General features: G+C 41.1%; 1 protein-coding gene across 1 annotated transcript in view; it reads left to right on the forward strand.

Moving 5' to 3' along the window:
- Nucleotides 1-23,962, forward strand: part of LOC307008443 (obscurin-like) — a 74,303-nt gene that overhangs the window by 46,092 nt on the left and 4,249 nt on the right. The window contains exons 6-7 of the mRNA XM_079631237.1: nt 11,342-11,659; nt 11,757-11,902. Of these exons, the coding sequence (XP_079487363.1) occupies nt 11,342-11,659; nt 11,757-11,902 (464 nt within the window). The remainder of the gene's footprint in view (nt 1-11,341; nt 11,660-11,756; nt 11,903-23,962) is intronic.

Raw genomic sequence — 23,962 nt, forward strand, 5'->3', positions numbered from 1 at the left:
GATTAAAGAACATAGTCCAACGCCGTGGCACAACGAGCACACTCAGGCCCTTAAGAGAGCAGCCAGAAAAATGGAGCGCAACTGGAAGAAAACAAAACTAGAGGTGTTTCGGATTTCATGGAAGGAGAGCTCGATTGCTTACAGAGAGGCTTTAAAAGCTGCTAGATCTGCTTATTTTTCAACCCTATTAGACGAAAATAAACATAATCCTAGGTATTTATTTGAAACAGTGGCTAAACTAACGAAAAAGAAAGCTTCAAGCCCAGAAGTTTCCAAGCAACACAGCAGTAATGACTTTATGAACTTCTTCACTTATAAGATCGATAATATCAGGGACAAAATTATAACTATGCAACCGTCTAATACAGTATCGCATCAGGAAGTGCATTGTAGTCTCCCTGAGGGAAAATTTGATTCATTCATTGCTATAGGAGAGGAAGAATTTTGCAAACTCGTCAAATCATCTAAATCGACAACGTGCATGTTAGACCCTATACCGACTAAGCTGCTGAAAGAGATGCTTCCAGATGTCATAGATCCTCTTCTTAATATCATTAATTCATCTTTGTCTCTAGGATACGTACCAAAAACCTTTAAGCTAGCTATGATTAAACCGCTTGTTAAAAAACAGCAACTTGATCCTACAAAACTAGTCAATTACAGGCCGATCTCTAATCTGCCATTTCTGTCAAAGATATTAGAAAAAGCAGTATCCTCACAACTGTGTTCCTTTCTAGAAAGAAATGATATCTGCGAGGATTTTCAGTCCGGATTTAGACCGTACCATAGTACCGAGACAGCTCTCGTTAGAGTCACAAATGATTTGCTCTTATCATCCGATCGTGGTTGTGTCTCTCTATTAGTATTACTTGATCTTAGTGCTGCATTTGACACCATTGACCACAACATCCTTTTAAATAGACTCGAACATTATGTTGGCATTAGTGGAATTGCACTAGCATGGTTTAAATCATACTTATCTGACCGTTATCAGTTTGTAGCAGTAAATGAAGAGATGTCTTATCAATCACAAGTTCAGTATGGCGTACCACAAGGCTCAGTACTAGGACCGCTGTTGTTCACTCTGTATATGCTACCATTAGGAGATATCATTAGGAAACATGGAATTAGCTTTCACTGTTATGCCGACGATACTCAGCTGTATATTTCTTCAAAACCTAACGAAACCTACCAATTCACAAAATTAACGGAATGCATAGCTGATATAAAAAATTGGATGACTAGTAATTTCCTACTACTAAATTCAGAAAAAACAGAGATTCTAATTATTGGACAAAAAACTTCCACACGTAATAACCTAGAGTACTGTCTAACACTTGATGCTGCTCTGTTAAGTCTTCGTCGTCGGTTAGGAACCTGGGTGTGCTCTTTGATACCAATCTTTCATTTGAAAGTCATGTGTCTAGTATCTGTAAAACCGCTTTCTTCCATCTTAAAAATATATCTAAATTACGTCATATGCTCTCAATGAATAATGCAGAACAATTAGTTCATGCGTTTATGACCTCAAGGCTAGATTATTGTAATGCTCTACTGGGTGGTTGCCCTGCACGCTTAACAAACAAACTACAGCTAGTTCAAAACGCAGCAGCTCGAGTTCTTAATAGAACCAGGAAGTATGACCATATTAGCCCTGTTCTGTCAACACTGCATTGGCTGCCTATTAAACATCGTATAAATTTTAAAATATTGCTGATCACTTACAAAGCACTAAATGGTTTAGCTCCGCAGTACTTGAGCGAGCTCTTAACGCATTATTGTCCTTCACGTCTACTGCGATCTCAAAATTCCGGCCAGTTAATAATACCTAGAATATCAAAATCGACTGCTGGCGGTAAATCCTTTTCCTACTTAGCACCAAAACTTTGGAACAGTCTTCCTAACATTGTCCGGGAAGCAGACACACTCTGTCAGTTCAAATCTAGACTAAAAACACATCTCTTCGGCCTAGCATACACATAACACATTATAGACTTCTAATTAGGCTGCATAGTTTAGAACAGCCGGGACCGGGAACACTTCCCGTAATCCTGATGTACTTGGTACATCATAAGAAGGATGGCGTCTACGCTAATATTAGTCTCTCTGTCTATCCCGAGGTTTACTGCTGTCCACCGGAACCAGGCCGTATCCAGATCTGATGAAGGACCAGCGCCAGGACACGACGACGACGCCGCTGACCTGAAGTGTCAACCAGTCTCTCCTCCTCTCCACTCCGACTTCAACCAACTGGAACTGGACAAATACTCTGATTCATTCTGAACTTCATACACTGTTCACTCATTGGCCAGAGGAGAACTGGCCCCCGACTGAGCCTGGGTTCTCCCAAGGTTTTTTTCTCCCTTCTGTCACCTGTTGGAGTTTTGGTTCCTTGCCGCTGTTGCCTTACCTTCTGGCTTGCTTAGTTGGGGACATTCAATATTCAACAATATTATAGATCTGCCTTAAAGGTGGACGATGATGAAATTATTTTTTTTGTATTTTCATGTTATCACTGTGAAGCTGCTTTGATACAATCTGTATTGTAAAAAGCGCTATATAAATAAAGATGACTTGACTTGACTTGACACACACACACACACACACACACACACACACACACACACACACACCACACACCACACACACACACACCACACACACAATATATTTACTTCTTACACGTTTCACACACACACACACTCTCACACACACACACACATACACACACACACACACACATTAACAGTATATGCACTTCTCACACGTTTCACTCTCTCACACACACACACACACACACACACACACACACACACACACACACACACACACACACACACACACACCACACACACACACATTAACAGTATATGCACTTCTCACACGTTTCACACACACACGCGCACACACACCACAGAACTTCCACAGAAGACTATTTAATTATGACTTAATTCTCGTAATGTTTCGACTTTTTTCTCGTAATGTTTCAACTTTATTCTCGTAATGTTTCGACTTTATTCTCGTAATGTTTCGACTTTAATCTCGTAATGTTTCAACTTTATTCTCGTAATGTTTGGACTTTAATCTCGTAATGTTTGGACTTTAATCTCGTAATGTTTCGACTTTATTCTCGTAATGTTTCGACTTTATTCTCGTAATGTTTCGACTTTAATCTCGTAATGTTTCGACTTTATTCTCGTAATGTTTCGACTTTAATCTCGTAATGTTTGGACTTTATTCTCGTAATGTTTCGACTTTATTCTTGTAATGTTTCGACTTTATTCTCGTAATGTTTCGATTTTATTCTCGTAATGTTTCGACTTTATTCTCGTAATGTTTCGACTTTATTCTCGTAATGTTTCGACTTTAATGTTTGGACTTTATTCTCGTAATGTTTCGACTTTATTCTCGTAATGTTTCGACTTTAATCTCGTAATGTTTGGACTTTATTCTCGTAATGTTTCGACTTTATTCTCGTAATGTTTCGACTTTATTCTCGTAATGTTTCGATTTTATTCTCGTAATGTTTCGACTTTATTCTCGTAATGTTTCGACTGCATTCTTGTAATGTTTCGACTTTAATCTCGTAATGTTTCGACTTTATTCTCGTAATGTTTGGACTTTATTCTCGTAATGTTTCGACTTTAATGTTTGGACTTTATTCTCGTAATGTTTCGACTTTAATGTTTGGACTTTATTCTCGTAATGTTTCGACTTTATTCTCGTAATGTTTGGACTGTATTCTTGTAATGTTTCGACTTTAATCTCGTAATGTTTGGACTTTATTCTCGTAATGTTTGGACTTTATTCTCGTAATGTTTCGACTGTATTCTTGTAATGTTTCGACTTTAATCTCGTAATGTTTGGACTTTATTCTTGTAATGTTTCGACTTTAATGTTTGGACTTTATTCTCGTAATGTTTCGACTTTATTCTCGTAATGTTTCGACTTTAATCTCGTAATGTTTCGACTTTATTCTCGTAATGTTTGGACTGTATTCTTGTAATGTTTCGACTTTAATCTCGTAATGTTTGGACTTTATTCTCGTAATGTTTGGACTTTATTCTCGTAATGTTTCGACTGTATTCTTGTAATGTTTCGACTTTAATCTCGTAATGTTTGGACTTTATTCTTGTAATGTTTCGACTTTAATGTTTGGACTTTATTCTCGTAATGTTTCGACTTTATTCTCGTAATGTTTCGACTTTAATCTCGTAATGTTTCGACTTTAATGTTTCGACTTTATTCTCGTAATGTTTGGACTTTAATGTTTGGACTTTATTCTCGTAATGTTTCGACTTTATTCTCGTAATGTTTCGATTTTATTCTCGTAATGTTTCGACTTTATTCTCGTAATGTTTCGACTGTATTCTTGTAATGTTTCGACTTTAATCTCGTAATGTTTCGATTTTATTCTCGTAATGTTTCGACTTTATTCTCGTAATGTTTCGACTTTATTCTCGTAATGTTTCGACTTTATTCTCGTAATGTTTCGACTTTATTCTCGTAATGTTTCGACTTTAATGTTTGGACTTTATTCTCGTAATGTTTTGACTTTAATGTTTGGACTTTATTCTCGTAATGTTTCAACTTTATTCTCGTAATGTTTCGACTTTAATGTTTGGACTTTATTCTCGTAATGTTTCGACTTTATTCTCGTAATGTTTCGACTGTATTCTTGTAATGTTTCGACTTTAATCTCGTAATGTTTGGACTTTATTCTTGTAATGTTTCGACTTTAATGTTTGGACTTTATTCTCGTAATGTTTCGACTGTATTCTTGTAATGTTTCGACTTTAATCTCGTAATGTTTCGACTTTATTCTCGTAATGTTTGGACTTTATTCTCGTAATGTTTCGACTTTAATGTTTGGACTTTATTCTCGTAATGTTTCGACTTTAATGTTTGGACTTTATTCTCGTAATGTTTCGACTTTATTCTCGTAATGTTTCGACTTTATTCTCGTAATGTTTCGACTGTATTCTCGTAATGTTTCGACTTTAATGTTTGGACTTTATTCTTGTAATGTTTCGACTTTAATCTCGTAATGTTTCGACTTTATTCTCGTAATGTTTGGACTTTATTCTCGTAATGTTTCGACTTTAATGTTTGGACTTTATTCTCGTAATGTTTTGACTTTAATGTTTGGACTTTATTCTCGTAATGTTTCAACTTTATTCTCGTAATGTTTCGACTTTAATGTTTGGACTTTATTCTCGTAATGTTTCGACTTTAATCTCGTAATGTTTGGACTTTATTCTCGTAATGTTTGGACTTTAATGTTTGGACTTTATTCTCGTAATGTTTTGACTTTATTCTCGTAATGTTTCGACTTTAATCTCGTAATGTTTCGACTTTAATGTTTGGACTTTATTCTCGTAATGTTTTGACTTTAATGTTTGGACTTTATTCTCGTAATGTTTCGACTATATTCTCGTAATGTTTCGACTGTATTCTTGTAATGTTTCGACTTTAATCTCGTAATGTTTGGACTTTATTCTCGTATTGTTTCGACTTTAATGTTTGGACTTTATTCTCGTAATGTTTCGACTATATTCTCGTAATGTTTGGACTTTATTCTCGTAATGTTTGGACTTTATTCTCGTATTGTTTCGACTTTAATGTTTGGACTTTATTCTCGTATTGTTTCGACTTTATTCTCGTAATGTTTCGACTTTAATGTTTGGACTTTATTCTTGTAATGTTTCGACTTTAATCTCGTAATGTTTCGACTTTATTCTCGTAATGTTTGGACTTTATTCTCGTAATGTTTCGACTTTAATGTTTGGACTTTATTCTCGTAATGTTTTGACTTTAATGTTTGGACTTTATTCTCGTAATGTTTCGACTTTATTCTCGTAATGTTTCGACTTTAATGTTTCGACTTTATTCTCGTAATGTTTCGACTATATTCTCGTAATGTTTCGACTTTATTCTCGTAATGTTTCGACTTTATTCTCGTAATGTTTCGACTTTATTCTCGTAATGTTTCGACTGTATTCTTGTAATGTTTCGACTTTAATCTCGTAATGTTTCGACTTTAATGTTTGGACTTTATTCTCGTAATGTTTGGACTTTATTCTCGTAATGTTTCGACTTTAATGTTTGGACTTTATTCTCGTAATGTTTCGACTTTATTCTCGTAATGTTTCGACTGTATTCTTGTAATGTTTCGACTTTATTCTCGTAATGTTTCGACTGTATTCTTGTAATGTTTCGACTTTAATCTCGTAATGTTTGGACTTTATTCTCGTAATGTTTCGACTTTATTCTCGTAATGTTTCGACTTTAATCTCGTAATGTTTCGACTTTAATGTTTCGACTTTATTCTCGTAATGTTTGGACTTTAATGTTTGGACTTTATTCTCGTAATGTTTCGACTTTAATCTCGTAATGTTTGGACTTTATTCTCGTAATGTTTGGACTTTAATGTTTGGACTTTATTCTCGTAATGTTTTGACTTTATTCTCGTAATGTTTCGACTTTAATCTCGTAATGTTTCGACTTTAATCTCGTAATGTTTCGACTTTATTCTCGTAATGTTTCGACTTTAATCTCGTAATGTTTGGACTTTATTCTCGTAATGTTTCGGCTTTATTCTCGTAATGTTTCGTCTTTATTCTCGTAATGTTTCGACTTTATTCTCGTAATGTTTCGACTTTAATCTCGTAATGTTTCGACTTTATTCTCGTAATGTTTCGACTTTAATCTCGTAATGTTTCGACTTAATTCTCGTAATGTTTCGACTTTATTCTCGTAATGTTTCGACTTTAATCTCGTAATGTTTCGACTGTATTCTCGTAATGTTTTGACTTTAATCTCGTAATGTTTCGACTTAATTCTCGTAATGTTTCGACTTTATTCTCGTAATGTTCGACTTTAATCTCGTAATGTTTGGACTTTAATCTCGTAATGTTTCGACTTTATTCTCGTAATGTTTCGACTTTATTCTCGTAATGTTTGGACTTTATTCTCGTAATGTTTCGAATATAATCTCGTAATGTTTCGACTTTATTCTCGTAATGTTTCGACTTTAATCTCGTAATGTTTCGACTGTATTCTCGTAATGTTTCGACTTTATTCTCGTAATGTTTCGACTTTAATGTTTCGACTGTATTCTTGTAATGTTTCGACTTTATTCTCGTAATGTTTCGACTTTGTTCTCGTAATGTTTCAACTTTAATGTTTGGACTTTATTCTCGTAATGTTTGGACTTTAATGTTTGGACTTTATTCTCGTAATGTTTCGACTTTAATCTCGTAATGTTTCGACTTTAATGTTTCGACTTTATTCTCGTAATGTTTGGACTTTAATGTTTGGACTTTATTCTCGTAATGTTTCGACTTTAATCTCGTAATGTTTCGACTTTAATGTTTCGACTTTAATCTCGTAATGTTTGGACTTTAATCTCGTAATGTTTCGACTTTATTCTCGTAATGTTTCGACTTTATTCTCGTAATGTTTGGACTTTATTCTCGTAATGTTTCGAATATAATCTCGTAATGTTTCGACTTTATTCTCGTAATGTTTCGACTTTAATCTCGTAATGTTTCGACTGTATTCTCGTAATGTTTCGACTTTATTCTCGTAATGTTTCGACTTTAATGTTTCGACTGTATTCTTGTAATGTTTCGACTTTATTCTCGTAATGTTTCGACTTTGTTCTCGTAATGTTTCAACTTTAATGTTTCGACTTTATTCTCGTAATGTTTGGACTTTAATGTTTGGACTTTATTCTCGTAATGTTTCGACTTTAATCTCGTAATGTTTCGACTTTAATGTTTCGACTTTATTCTCGTAATGTTTCGACTTTAATGTTTGGACTTTATTCTCGTAATGTTTCGACTTTAATCTCGTAATGTTTCGACTTTAATGTTTCGACTTTATTCTCGTAATGTTTCGACTTTAATCTCGTAATGTTTCGACTTTATTCTCATAATGTTTCGACTTTATTCTCGTAATGTTTCGACTTTATTCTCGTAATGTTTCGACTTTAATCTCGTAATGTTTGGACTTTATTCTCGTAATGTTTCGACTTTAATCTCGTAATGTTTGGACTTTATTCTCGTAATGTTTCGACTTTATTCTCGTAATGTTTCGACTTTATTCTCGTAATGTTTCGACTTTATTCTCGTAATGTTCCGACTTTAATGTTTCGACTTTATTCTCGTAATGTTTCGACTGTATTCTCGTAATGTTTCGACTTTAATCTCGTAATGTTTCGACTTTATTCTCGTAATGTTTCGACTTTAATGTTTCGACTTTATTCTCGTAATGTTTCGACTTTATTCTCGTAATGTTTCGACTTTATTCTCGTAATGTTTCGACTTTATTCTCGTAATGTTTCGACTTTAATCTCGTAATGTTTCGACTTTAATCTCGTAATGTTTCGACTTTATTCTCGTAATGTTTCGACTTTATTCTCGTAATGTTTCGACTTTAATGTTTCGACTTTATTCTCGTAATGTTTCGACTATATTCTCGTAATGTTTCGACTTTATTCTCGTAATGTTTCGACTTTATTCTCGTAATGTTTCGACTTTATTCTCGTAATGTTTCGACTGTATTCTTGTAATGTTTCGACTTTAATCTCGTAATGTTTCGACTTTAATGTTTGGACTTTATTCTCGTAATGTTTGGACTTTATTCTCGTAATGTTTCGACTTTAATGTTTGGACTTTATTCTCGTAATGTTTCGACTTTATTCTCGTAATGTTTCGACTGTATTCTTGTAATGTTTCGACTTTATTCTCGTAATGTTTCGACTGTATTCTTGTAATGTTTCGACTTTAATCTCGTAATGTTTGGACTTTATTCTCGTAATGTTTCGACTTTATTCTCGTAATGTTTCGACTTTAATCTCGTAATGTTTCGACTTTAATGTTTCGACTTTATTCTCGTAATGTTTGGACTTTAATGTTTGGACTTTATTCTCGTAATGTTTCGACTTTAATCTCGTAATGTTTGGACTTTATTCTCGTAATGTTTGGACTTTAATGTTTGGACTTTATTCTCGTAATGTTTTGACTTTATTCTCGTAATGTTTCGACTTTAATCTCGTAATGTTTCGACTTTAATCTCGTAATGTTTCGACTTTATTCTCGTAATGTTTCGACTTTAATCTCGTAATGTTTGGACTTTATTCTCGTAATGTTTCGGCTTTATTCTCGTAATGTTTCGTCTTTATTCTCGTAATGTTTCGACTTTATTCTCGTAATGTTTCGACTTTAATCTCGTAATGTTTCGACTTTATTCTCGTAATGTTTCGACTTTAATCTCGTAATGTTTCGACTTAATTCTCGTAATGTTTCGACTTTATTCTCGTAATGTTTCGACTTTAATCTCGTAATGTTTCGACTGTATTCTCGTAATGTTTCGACTTTAATCTCGTAATGTTTCGACTTAATTCTCGTAATGTTTCGACTTTATTCTCGTAATGTTCGACTTTATTCTCGTAATGTTTCGACTTTAATCTCGTAATGTTTCGACTTTATTCTCGTAATGTTTCGACTTTAATCTCGTAATGTTTCGACTTAATTCTCGTAATGTTTCGACTTTATTCTCGTAATGTTCGACTTTATTCTCGTAATGTTTCGACTTTAATCTCGTAATGTTTCGACTTTAATCTCGTAATGTTTCGACTTTATTCTCGTAATGTTTCGACTTTATTCTCGTAATGTTTGGACTTTATTCTCGTAATGTTTCGAATATAATCTCGTAATGTTTCGACTTTATTCTCGTAATGTTTCGACTTTAATCTCGTAATGTTTCGACTGTATTCTCGTAATGTTTCGACTTTATTCTCGTAATGTTTCGACTTTAATGTTTCGACTTTATTCTCGTAATGTTTCGACTTTAATCTCGTAATGTTTCGACTTTATTCTCGTAATGTTTCGACTTTATTCTCGTAATGTTTCGACTTTATTCTCGTAATGTTTCGACTGTATTCTCGTAATGTTTCGACTTTAATCTCGTAATGTTTCGACTTTATTCTCGTAATGTTTCGACTTTAATGTTTCGACTTTATTCTCGTAATGTTCGACTTTATTCTCGTAATGTTTCGACTTTAATCTCGTAATGTTTCGACTTTAATCTCGTAATGTTTCGACTTTATTCTCGTAATGTTTGGACTTTAATGTTTGGACTTTATTCTCGTAATGTTTCGACTTTATTCTCGTAATGTTTCGACTTTAATGTTTCGACTCTATTCTCGTAATGTTTCGACTTTATTCTCGTAATGTTTCGACTTTAATGTTTGGACTTTATTCTCGTAATGTTTCGACTTTAATGTTTTGACTTTAATTTCGTAATGTTTCGATTTTATTCTCGTAATGTTTCGACTTTATTCTCGTAATGTTTCGACTTTAATGTTTGGACTTTATTCTCGTAATGTTTCGACTTTAATGTTTTGACTTTAATTTCGTAATGTTTCGATTTTATTCTCGTAATGTTTCGACTTTATTCTCGTAATGTTTCAACTTTATTCTCCATCCCGCCCCCGGGTCCGCCTCCGCTCCACCTCCCTCCTGGACAGTTTTTGGAGCGTCTGGAATCCGCTCCTTAAAGGGGGGGCTATGTAACGATATCCAAAAACCAAAAGACAAGAAAACCAGGAGAATGCTCAGAAATGCAGTGTGACACTAAAACAAGACTTCGCGGTGAGTGAATGAATGAACAAGGTATAAATAGACAGACTAACAGGATGAGACACAGGTGAAATGCAATCAGTGAATGAGGTACAGGTGAGTGTGATCAGTGACAAGTGATGATGAGTCCGGGTGGCTCTCAAGGGCACTCCAGCTGGTGACCTTGCCCTGTTCCCTGGTTTACTCTCTTGCCTCTGGTCCCTGGATTACTCTCTTGACTCTGGTCCCTGGATTACTCTGTTGCCTCTGGTCCCTGCCTGTTTTGTTTGTTTGTTTGTACGGACTGCCTTCCTGTGTTTGACCCTGCCTGTTCTTTGGATTTCCCCTTAAATAAAGCTGCGTTTGGATTCTCCACCTTCGTGTCTCGGAGCAGTTCATGACACTTGCACACGTGACACATTCACGTTGTGATCTCAGAGTTGTGTATTGATACACACAGATCATACTGTATTATTCCTGATACTGGACATAGTGTCACTCAAACATCTGATGATGAAGATTATCTTCATATTAAGAGTGTGTCAGTGATTTGAACAGCTCTCTGATAAAGACTAATAGTTTATTCTGGAGAGTGTGTTGTTTGCTTTAAGTGAGGAAAATACTATGAGTGAAAACTTCTGCTTTTTATGCTGGTGTGTTTTATGTTCTCATTTATTAATATATATCATAATGATCACTGAGATATACTGTTTCAGGAACGAGTGGAGATGATCGTGTGTTCATCAGTTCTGGTGAAAGTGTCCGTCTGTCCTGTAATAAAGCTCCTCCTGACTGCAGATCAACTACATGGAGCTACGATAACAGCTTCAGATATTCAGGGGAAGTTGATCTGATTACTGGAGGGATGAAGAATAAAGACACAGCGAGACATGAGAGACTGAGTCTGGAGTCTGACTGCTCTCTGAACATCAAGAACGTCACAGGAGAAGATTATGGAGAATACAGCTGCAGACAATATGTGAATGGAGAACTACAAGGACCTGATGCACATGTTTTTCTGCATGTTCTTCATGGTTAGTTTATGATTATGTGGTCAATTTAAAAAGGGCAGATTCTCCCTTTAAACTCAGATGATGTTTGAAGAGTCTGTGATTTGTGTCTTGTGTTCAGTTTCAGTGTCTTCATCTTCATCATCTTCATCATCACAGACTGAGATCAGTCCGGGCCGCTCTCTGACTCTCTCCTGTCAGTTGTATTCATATACGAGCTACTCCTGTCATTATTTGTTCAGTTCTCTGGGATATGAGCTGCTGTGGGTGAGTCAGACTGGTGTTGATCTGAAGACAGACTCCAGATATCAGATATCATCATGTAGACTATATTGCCTTATGCTTCGGACTCTGGGTCCGGATGAATTAGCTCAAATGATCCATAGGGAATTTTAATAACTAATCATGAATATGATCAATATTTTGCATAGTACAGATACATTAAATTGTCAAAAGTGAAAGTGGATTATATGAATATATGAATAATCAATCACAACGAATTATAATTCCTCATTCATATATCAATAATCTTACTTAACTTCGATAACTCCAAGAAACACCAACCTTCTGGCCGTGAACATTAATATTTCTGGTGTTCATAAAATTAAAACTACCTAATGTAGTACACAGGGAGCGCGGTAGCGCTGATCTGATCTCATTGACGTTTGTATTTTTACGAGCCTTTCACAGAAACAGTTGAATATATTGTTTTAATAAATGCAAACTACAGAGTATAACGGATTACACATAGTGATTATAGGTTTTATACGTCTATGTACAGTTACTTACATTAAACAGACAAGACAAAAACGGGTAACAGCTGATGAGAGAAGGAGAGTTATAGAGAGTTGGGGAGGGGCGCGCGCCGTAGCACGCGCTGAGATTGTAGAGAGATAAAGAGAGAGAGAGAGATTATTCTGCTTTAAGCTGGTGCTCTTTAGCAGTAGTAACGCACACCTCGCACGCGCGGGGAGCGATTTACAGAGGTTTTTGGTCGTGCGTTTGAGAGAGAGAATAAGAGGGAGAGAATGAGATCGAGGGCCGGGGCGCGCTCGATTTGAATGCGGAACAGAGAGAGAGGGAGCGAGGGAGAGAGTGCTCTGGGGCCCGCGCTCGATTTGATTGCGGGACAGAGAGAGAGAGATAAAGAGAGGATGAGAGAGAGAGAGAAAATGGTCACGTGTGACCATAGAACAGCAAACATCACAGACCATTGAGAGAGCCATCAATCGAAACACCTTAAAACATTAAAACCCGTTAGAGTTTGATATACTTGCAAAGGTTCGTTTGTGTGCACGAGCTGTGTCCAGCCTGCACGTGTTCTCGGAGCAGAGTGCGCGCGCTCGTGCTGAGGCGCGCGTGCTTGTTGCCAGAGCAAGCTGTTCGCGGGAGTTTGAAGAAGGCGCCTCTTTGGAAGGGAAGTTGCTGAAGGAATTCAGGCTTCGTTCGTTTGACTCGTAGGTGGAAACGAACACAGTGGAATTTGAAAATTAAACAAAAGACTGAGATAAAGCAAATAAAAGGAGGGAACTCCTGAAGGAGTTCAGGTCCGAAGATTTCACATGATGAGTAGACGAAGGCAGGACGCGAGAGAGAGAGCAGAAGGGAGAGCGTTTGGGTTTTAAGGAATGTATGGGTAACGCCGCCTTCTGGTGGATTGTCCAATCACCTTCAGTGATTCAAAAGCGGGAGAATGTTCCTTTGTCCGCTGGGAACATCCCTCTTGCTCGGATTACCAAAGTGTTTGACTTAAAACTTTCGGCCCCAGAAATATGAAATGTGTAAAACAATGTACGTTACTGCATTCTGCTATCGGAATTCGACTCCGTTAGATTTAGAGAATTACAAAGATACGAAACACATCATATTAACATTAATAGGAATACAAAGGTATATTATTATGCATTAGTATAGACATTTAAAGTTCGATTAATGTTACACTAGGACATATATATGCTTTCCTATGGTTTATAAACACATCTTAACACAAAAGGGGATATATTTATTACATTTAAGAGTGACTATGGTCACAGTCCTTTCCTCTGTCTGAGGTGGGGGTGTCACATTACATGTCTCTGTGTGTGTGTGTGTGTGTGTGTGTGTTGGAATGTCGGGGGCTGGGTTCTACGGGGAGCCACCAAAATGTCTTGTCTTTTCAGACCATTTAATGAAGTATTCTAGAGAATCACAATTTATTAATTTGAATAAGCATCTGTCATTTTCAATGTTGCTACATATTCCCCCTTTTTGTTCGATTAAGTCAGGGGATGGACTTCATCGAACAACAAATTAGCACAATGGATGACAGGTGGTTTCAAGGCTGAGGGTTCAGCTCAAATGATGATGATGTGGTCGGTGGCTTGGCACCCCCTTTCCGGGGATTCCGTGTGAAACCTCCCGACACAGAGTTCGTGAGCTTGACTGTGGATGTTTGCATCTCGTTGCGTCTGTTGCAGGATGAAGGCCAAGACGAGTGTCGGGGCGTGGTCGGTGACCTTGGAAAGATACCACAGTATCAGCTGCGGTCCAGGTTTGGACACAGGTGAGGGATGTGTTGACAGGAGCAATGTTCATGAGTTGGGACCCCCTTTCCTCAAACCAGAGATCTCCTTCTGGATCTAAGGTGACGTTGTAGTTCTTAAAGGATGGGAGTTCCAGTGCTGTCTGGTACTCTTTGCTCGGAAGATGGTACCATGACAGGTTGCCGAGGTGTGAGATGGCACCTGTCGGTACTTGAGTCGGCATACTCTGGCTGAGCAGGTTGACACGGCTGGTTGTATCATGTTGTTCGTGAGTGACAGTGGCTGTGTGCGCAGGTGTGTTAGCCAGCCATCGTTCACCTACAATCTTTGCTTGTGTTTCTGTGACTTGTGTGCGAGGCTTAGCTTCAGCAGGGCAGCGTGTGTGGCTGATCAGGGGTTGCAACTTGTAGAGTCCTTCAGTGTTGTCTCTGGGGAAAGGCTTGCTAGGGCAGAGATAGTGAATGTCTTTGGTCAAGGTGCACCTGTGCAGGTTTGGGGCCGGGTACAGCAGGGTGTCGCTGTCGTGGTAGGCCACCACGTCTGGAGTGCATATCTTGAACTGGGTCCTGCTTTTCCAGGACCCGATGTTAACAATGTCTTTGAGCCTGTAGGCTCGGTTTGACTCGATGATGGGTAGGTTTAGGAGAAAACCCACTTCTCTCTGCTCGGGGTTGACGTGAAGTGGGGTGGCGCAACCCAGAGAGTAAGCAAGGTGTGTTTGTAGAGGGTCAGCTGGCGTGGTGATGCTGGAAGCCAGCACAGTTCGCACAAGGCTTAAGAGTTTCAGGTACGGTGGGATTGCCCCTGTGGCTAGGCTGTCAGTGGAGGAGCTAACCTCCCACAGCATGTCTGTCGTTAGTGCTGTAAACAGCGGAGTCTGGGCAAAGTCTTTCTGGAAGATATTAAACAGCGGTTTCATTGAGTTCACAGTCTGGTTCGCTGCGTTGACACTGGACATACCAATGTTAAAAAGAGTTCTGGCGGCAGCTACGGCTCCGAGCAACGCTCCCAGGAACCGTTTGGAGCGGTGGTTGGTGCTTAGGAGTCCTGATTGTGTACCAGTCACTTCCTCAAGTTGGTTGAGCATGTGTTCGACCTTGGCCTTGGCATGCGAGAGGGAGTCCTCTGTCCGTTGGGCACTTGCCCAGATGTATGGGGCTGCGGTGCTGGGGTAGTGTGCTCTGTAGACCGGGCGGGACTGGATGAGTCGACCATACACTGGCTGAGTGTAGGTTCCGCAGTCGGTGATCAGGAGTCTCAGTTGTTCTCTCGGTGGCAGCTGTCCTCTGGATGGCTGACAGCACAGCATGACGACCCACAGCAGCAACCTGGTACAGATGACAGGGAGAGAGAGAGAGAAAGGGAAGGAAGAGGCAAACGAGGGTTGTCTTTGGTTGGACAGGGCAGTTAGTTTGCTTTGTGGGTGGCAGCTAGGTTTAGTTCGCCTTGGCCCATGTTTTGTCACATCTTTCTGCCAGCCTGTCGCTTGCTTCAATGTCTCGTCAGTGACTCTGGTGCTGTGTTGTGCCGCACATGATGCATCATAGATAAACATTGGCATGATCCCCCTTTTGCAACTGTTCAACACAAGCTTTTGCGCTGTGATGTCAACAGGTGCAGAACCCGTAATGTTGTCTGCATGCAGCGTGTGCATGTCATGCAGCGGTTTGAGGCACTGGCTGTCAGTGAGTTTAGACGGCGTGCAAGGGTGGCAGGAGGGGTATAAGTGGTGGCAACGCAAAGTCTTTGTTGTGGTGTCAGAAGCCCGCATGTCCGCTATGTTGGGTGTTGCAGACAGCGGAGCCCGCGTAAGCGGGACAGTGTTAGGCAGTGTAGCCTGTAAAAGTCTTATGCAGTGTGTAGTCGCTGCAACTGTGAGGGCGGGTGGGTGGGTCGGGTGTGACCACCGCTTTCCGTTTAGTGCGCCAGGCTTGGCGCGGGCATGAGTTTGGTCATGTGGCTGCAGGTCAGTCTTGACCTTGGCGCAGCATTTGTTAAAGTCTTTTGTGGGCTGGAAGGTGCAGGGTAGCGAACTTGAAACTTGACCTGTTGCTAAGTCTGTGTCGTTGTGACTGGCTGTGGGAGTTCCCATGAACTGTGTGACCTGACAGTCTGGCTCGGTGGAAAGTCTCGTGACCTCTGTGATCTGACAGTCTGGCTCGGGTGGCCTGTGTGACTGGATGGGGAGAGGTTCTGGCACTTGGGCCCAAAGAGTTCGCTTTTTGAAGTCCAGTAAGGGCTCGAAACGATCCAGCAGGTCTTTGCCAATGATGAGTGGATGAGTGTTCATTGGTGAAACGTACACAGGGTGAGTCAGCGACATAAAACCTATTGACAGGTGGATTAGAGTTAGCTGTTCGAGCCGGATGCTATTTTGGCTGTATGAATGCACATTTAGCTCACAAGTGTGGGATTCAAGAGTTCGATTCTGTCTCTTAGCTTTGACTTTGAGTCTTTTGAAAAGTTGAGATGAGATCACAGTGAGGTCTGCTCCTGTGTCTATCAAGGCTTCAAGTTTCACTTCCTTCTCCAAAGTGCAGGCTAGGTAGGGTTTCCTGGTCACCCCCCTTTCAAGGAGGTTTCCCAGAAACTGTGGCACCGGGGCTGTTATTGTCAGCCGGAGTGAATGGTAGATGTTGTCAGTTTGTGATGCAACAATGAGTGAGTGAGTGGAGCTGCTATTTGGTGATGTAACAGCAAAGTTCATGGGTTGCGATTTGATAACAATGTCTGGTGGGTTGTCCCCGGGAGGGGCGTGTGGCTTGCTGCGGGGGCAGCTAGCCGGAACAGCACTTCCTGGGACTTTGTGATGTTGGTCCCAGGTGTGATGTGTTGTGCTGTTTCGTGTGGGGTGTGCAGCTGTCAGCTGTGGTGCTAGAGCGGAGCTGTCACTTTGTGGTGTGACAGCTAGCTCTGTAGTCTGTGGGGGACGAGCAGTGTTCGTGGTGCTTGGCTCAGGCAGACGGCAGTCAGACAGGGTGTTGGTTTCAGTTCTTATGCTTAGGCATAAGATGTCTGGTTCATCCTTGTCTCTCTTGCGATGTTTCTTGTGAAGAAACTCTTTCAGCATCCTCACGATCTCTGCTGTCTCCGACGTGGCTGTACTGTGTTTTTCTGGTGTGCGATGAGGCTTGGGCTTACCAGTAGCATGTCGAGAGGGGTTCCAGGGCTGGCTTTCTGGGCTTGGAGTTCTGGACGGCGGGTGATGCAGGTCCCAGAACCTCTTAGAGCGCTCGCTCCGATGCTTTGGATGAGCACCGTCACGGTTGTGCTGCCCTCTGCTGGCTTGGAACGGTCTTGACTCTCTGTGGTACAGTCTGTGACTGTGGTGCTGTTGGGCACCTTCTGTGTCTAGCTCTGAGCAGTGCTCAGAGACAGAGTAGGTTGTGGGGTCTTTTACAGTCTTTTTGGAAATAGTCTTTTGCTTGGTGTAAGCTTTGTGGACCAAGTCACGTAGCTGTTGGGTGGACATGCTACGTGGACAGGCCAGAACGCCTAAGTGATGACTCACTGTGGGATGCAGATTTCGGAGGAACAGCGTCCTGAAGTTGACATCTTCTTCCATACCGGGCTCGTTTCGTGCTCCGAAGTAGGCGTGTCGGAGTCGGCCGTAGTAGGTCTGTGGGTGTTCAGGTCGGGCCTGTTTGACGTCCATGGCGGTGAAGACCCCTTGTTCTGATTCTGGATCAGAGAATTCACGGATCAAAGCTTGTCGCAGCTGCTGGTAGTCCCTTTTGACAGTCTCTGGTTGACGGTCTAGGAAGCTGCGCACGTCACGGCTAGAAGTAATTCTGAGCAGGTAAAACTTGTCCCAAGCTGTCACGTTGGCGACAGTTTGCAGGTGAAAGTCAATGTCTTGAAGGTAAGCATGTACATCATGGCCTCCTGCAAGGTTTGGAGTGAACGTGGGGATGTTTCTGGCCAACTTGTCAAAGTTTGTGGGGGAAGAGCTGTGGCTGGGGGCCCAATCCGTCTGGGGGGGATTCTGACCCTTTTCAGCTCCGCCCCCTTCAGCTTTGGGAGCCGTGCCGCGTTGAGCGGTAAGTGTTCTCTGTGAGGGCTCCCCCCTTTCTGCTGGCAGGGGTTTCTGTTGGCTGGCTGGTGTGTACCGGCTGGTCAGGGGAAACTTTGTGGTGTGTGTTTCCCCTACCCGGTCACTGTTAAGTCTGTAAGAATGGCTCAGTTCTCTGTGAACAATGTCAAGTTCGTCTCTGAGATCATGTCTCTGCAGAGTAAGCTCATGGATTTCAGCTCTGGCCACCTGTAAGTGTTTTTCACAGGCTGTGGCTTTAGCGTTTTTGTCTCTTAGTTCAGTCTTTGCTCTCTCAAGGAGAGCGTCACTTTGTTGGAGTCTTTCGTCGAGTTCTTTACAGGTTTCTTTCTCCGACTGTTCTCTTTGGTCTGTGTCGAGGCGAAGATCTTGCAGGGCCTTTCGAAGTCTTTCTACTTCTTTCTGTAGCTCTGGATCTGTGGCGTCCTCTTTCTCGGTCTGGAGAAGAAGCTGGTCAAGATGACTTTGGGTGTGGGCCTGGTTCCTCCGGGCCTCCTCTGCTTGAAGCTTTAGCGCTGCTGCTTCCTGCTCCAGGTTGATGTGGCTCTTTTCGCTGAGCCGTGCCTGGGCGACGAGTTTGTGTGCGAGGCTTCCGACGATTTTGGCCCAGTCCTTGTAGCTGTAGCTCTGTGTCGGATCGTGGGTCATCAGTTCGACCAGGTCGGTGTCCAGCTGTTCCCGGCTCCGGGGCTCTGTGTCAGCGGCGTCTCCGGGCAGGAAGTCGGTCGTCATGGCTCTCAACCACAACTCGAGTTCGTCCCACTGGGCAGCCATACTGGACGGCCGTGACCTTGGCACACTGTAGGCGAGAGAGAACACAGAACACACACACAAAAAGAGACCAATGCAAGTTCGTTTTAAGGTTGACGAGCTATGATCATACGGCTATGCCGTTTATGAGAATTTTGGGGCTAACTGATGCCAACAGTTAGACAGTTCACGGAGCCAATTAACTTGGGTCGTCTGAGGACCTGCACTAGGGGTTGTGACGAGCAGTAGCCTGGCGGGTCACGTGGTGGCCCCGGCTGCTGGTGGTCACTCCACTACTTAGTTTCCTTGATGGCTCTCTCAGGTTACTGTTTCTAGGTGAAATGAAAGAAACAAATCACAACAGAACAAAGGATAGAACAGATCAAAGTGAAATAAAATCAAACAATAGTAACACGGTATGTGTCAGAGAGAATAAGGAGGCCTAAGCCTATTACCACTGCCAGAGTTTACGATAGGGCCTACAGGTGAGTGGGGGCTATCGGGGTAGAAAACCTAGGAAGATGGTGAGGCTTGGAGAAAAGGATAGGGGCCAAACACTTAAATGACCGGGGAATATCTAATATTCTGTGGCTTATACTAAGTGTATGGGTTTTACCTTATTTAGTCTGCCTGGGGTGAAATGAGGTCACTCAGGAGGGAGCCGGCGGCGCGGTCAACCTTCTTGACGGTCCCAAACACTCGACCACAGTGGACCCGGGCCCTCTGTTACTCTGTGTACCACGGTGCGACCTTCTCAAACAACTTGCGACCTTAAACACAACCTGGCAACACCAAGGTGTCAACTGCCAGACAGCACGACAAAATTGGGTTTTCCCCGGAACCCTGCCCCTGCAGCAGGCCCTGGTTCAGGTAATTGTCCCGAAATTGCCTTGTGTGTCAGCTGGCGTGGTTGACTTTACCCTTGGAGTGCTAAATTGCTGATGTAGCAGTTGCGTGCCACCCCAATGGTAAGAGACAGAGGAGTCCGAGACTCACGCACGGCCGGTGTCGGTCGTGACGACCAGGTGACCCCGCTCGCTGGAAACCAACCAGAGATGACTGTCAAATCACCCCAGCGCCCTAGGGAGAACTACATATGGGTACACAAAGAGGGGTAAACAGGTGAAAGTTAAAGTCAATTAAGGCTTTCTTGTTTAAACCAAGTTTAGTAATTATGTATGTAGAAGTAAAGGCAAAGGCTTTGAAATAATGGTAAAACAAAAAGGGAATTATGATAATGTTGGTGATTATCAGAATAACCTAACCTAAAAGAGAGATGAGAAAAATTAGGAATAATAATTAAAAAAAAAAAGTTATAATTTTTTTTTTTGGAAAAAAAAATTAATTAAAAAAAAAAATAATAAAATAAAATAATGAAAAGACAGGATGAACCCAGAAGAAGAGACAGGCCGCAGTAGTGGGTTTGTCCCACAAAGGGGCGTATCTCCTTTCCGTGGTCGACCTGGTTGAACAGACAAACTTATTCAAATTGAATTCAAACTGGTTTAAATCGAATTTAAATAAGCCTGTGCGGAAATGTAAAAATCAGAGTGATATTTTATAATAATCCAGATGACGTTAAAGCATCAGTAATTACTATGAAATAATCAGAAGGGAAAGATGAAATAAGTACACACTTCAAAAGAGTGAAAGGGGAAAAAGAGTGGCACCGACTTAGTATCCACAAGGCCACGCGGTGGCGCTGTTTCCTTCTAGTGGATGACAGTGGCTGCCAGCCAAACAAGATTTAAATCCAAAATTTAAATCTGATTTAACTCGAATTTAGATAAGCGTGTAAGGGAATTGAGAACTCAGAATGATATCGAATAATAACTTAGATGCATTAAAGTATCAGTAATTATTATAAAATAATCAGACGAGAAAGCAGAAATAAAGCAATTCACACAGAATTGGAAACAGAGAAGCGAGTTGAATGAACCGCTTTAGCGGGAGGCGGCCACTGGGTGGCGGACTTCCCTCTATGGGCTCTCAATAGCTGGGCTGGGATTTAATTTAAGTTTTAATTCACCTCTTGTTTGAACCAAACTCAAAGTAAATGTACCAGTCACAAGCAGGAAAATTGTCTAACACAAAATAATATTCGCACGAGCAAAGCTGGAAATGCCAATAATTATTGAGAATTTAGACATAAGCTAATTCACTATTCATCATAGAACACTTGAATTTAGCAGTATGAGAGCATTATCTGAAACGGCCACGAGATGGCGTAGTCGCGCTCATGCAGGCTGACGTCAGTGGGAGGCGGTGCTCACGCAGGGTGACGTCGTTGGGGCGCGTATTTTGAGACTTGAACACCTAAAAGGACCTCTGGTGTTTAGTCCGCGGAATTACAACCAATTTTAAATTTGACTCTAAAGAGCTCAGAGCGTTCAGCTCAGTCACGTGCTGATTTTCTGCAATAAAATCACAAAGGAAACAAGATCTCTACAGATCTTCGGGTGCTATACTACACAAGAGAGAACGTGTCAGGACTTCTTCACTGCACTTTATTACTCAAATGTGGAAAACAGGAATTATCATCTGTTGTTGGGTTCCCGTAAACATTTAACCACAATAGCACTTATGATTTAAAAATGTCTTAGGTTTACAAAATGGGTAGCTAATCCAATTTTCGACCAGGAGTTATCGTTATTTTAACGATCTAATATTATTCTTAGGCCTATTATCGAAACGGAGGAGACTCGCTCTGTTCCAATCTACCGCGTGAACAAAGAAACTCGTTTGATTTCAAGCGGGCTAAAGCAATATTAATTACAGGCTGAACAGAGATTCTTTTCTCTAGGACATTTACCGGTATTGTCACTTCCAGCGTCTGTTAATATGAGCTGAGCTGGCTCGGCGCCAGTCAGTTCTTCAGTGAGCGCGCGTGGGTTCGCATTTGGGCGCGCGCGTTTCCTCACTGAACCGCGTGGACTCTCGCTGGAGCGCGCGCGTGGGTAACACAATATTAAGAATGTACAGTCCGAGACATGTACAGAGATTCTATTCTCTTTACCGAAACAATATTAATATAATACATCGAAGTTTATTTTAGCAATTAACAGGGGCTGAAAATGTTAAACATATCTTAGCAGGGGTCAATTTGCTTTGACTGAGATCGGCTTCGTGCCTTCTAACAGTCCTTCAGTGAGCGCGCGTGGTTTTTGCCTTACTAGGGCGCGCTTGTTTCCTCAATGGGAGCGCGTGGGCTCTCGCGTCTCGCTGGAGCGCGCGCATTACATTAATACACAATATAGACGAAACTGATTTGCTCGTAAAACACAAAGTTTGAGATTGCGCGTAATTTTCTCCACCAAAACATGTAGACTATATTGCCTTATGCTTCGGACTCTGGGTCCGGATGAATTAGCTCAAATGATCCATAGGGAATTTTAATAACTAATCATGAATATGATCAATATTTTGCATAGTACAGATACATTAAATTGTCAAAAGTGAAAGTGGATTATATGAATATATGAATAATCAATCACAACGAATTATAATTCCTCATTCATATATCAATAATCTTACTTAACTTCGATTATGAGATAATCTTTAATGGAAATTAATGTAATTATCAAATCGTTGTTCGTCCCGCGACCAACCGTTAGATTAAGTGATTAATTTCTCAACAAAGTTATCCTTTCTCATAAACTCCAAGAAACACCAACCTTCTGGCCGTGAACATTAATATTTCTGGTGTTCATAAAATTAAAACTACCTAATGTAGTACACAGGGAGCGCGGTAGCGCTGATCTGATCTCATTGACGTTTGTATTTTTACGAGCCTTTCACAGAAACAGTTGAATATATTGTTTTAATAAATGCAAACTACAGAGTATAACGGATTACACATAGTGATTATAGGTTTTATACGTCTATGTACAGTTACTTACATTAAACAGACAAGACAAAAACGGGTAACAGCTGATGAGAGAAGGAGAGTTATAGAGAGTTGGGGAGGGGCGCGCGCCGTAGCACGCGCTGAGATTGTAGAGAGATAAAGAGAGAGAGAGAGATTATTCTGCTTTAAGCTGGTGCTCTTTAGCAGTAGTAACGCACACCTCGCACGCGCGGGGAGCAATTTACAGAGGTTTTTGGTCGTGCGTTTGAGAGAGAGAATAAGAGGGAGAGAATGAGATCGAGGGCCGGGGCGCGCTCGATTTGAATGCGGAACAGAGAGAGAGGGAGCGAGGGAGAGAGTGCTCTGGGGCCCGCGCTCGATTTGATTGCGGGACAGAGAGAGAGAGATAAAGAGAGGATGAGAGAGAGAGAGAAAATGGTCACGTGTGACCATAGAACAGCAAACATCACAGACCATTGAGAGAGCCATCAATCGAAACACCTTAAAACATTAAAACCCGTTAGAGTTTGATATACTTGCAAAGGTTCGTTTGTGTGCACGAGCTGTGTCCAGCCTGCACGTGTTCTCGGAGCAGAGTGCGCGCGCTCGTGCTGAGGCGCGCGTGCTTGTTGCCAGAGCAAGCTGTTCGCGGGAGTTTGAAGAAGGCGCCTCTTTGGAAGGGAAGTTGCTGAAGGAATTCAGGCTTCGTTCGTTTGACTCGTAGGTGGAAACGAACACAGTGGAATTTGAAAATTAAACAAAAGACTGAGATAAAGCAAATAAAAGGAGGGAACTCCTGAAGGAGTTCAGGTCCGAAGATTTCACATGATGAGTAGACGAAGGCAGGACGCGAGAGAGAGAGCAGAAGGGAGAGCGTTTGGGTTTTAAGGAATGTATGGGTAACGCCGCCTTCTGGTGGATTGTCCAATCACCTTCAGTGATTCAAAAGCGGGAGAATGTTCCTTTGTCCGCTGGGAACATCCCTCTTGCTCGGATTACCAAAGTGTTTGACTTAAAACTTTCGGCCCCAGAAATATGAAATGTGTAAAACAATGTACGTTACTGCATTCTGCTATCGGAATTCGACTCCGTTAGATTTAGAGAATTACAAAGATACGAAACACATCATATTAACATTAATAGGAATACAAAGGTAT

This window comes from Phoxinus phoxinus, assembly GCF_949152265.1.
Source record: "Phoxinus phoxinus genome assembly, chromosome: 1".
In the NCBI taxonomy this organism is placed as follows: domain Eukaryota; kingdom Metazoa; phylum Chordata; class Actinopteri; order Cypriniformes; family Leuciscidae; genus Phoxinus; species Phoxinus phoxinus.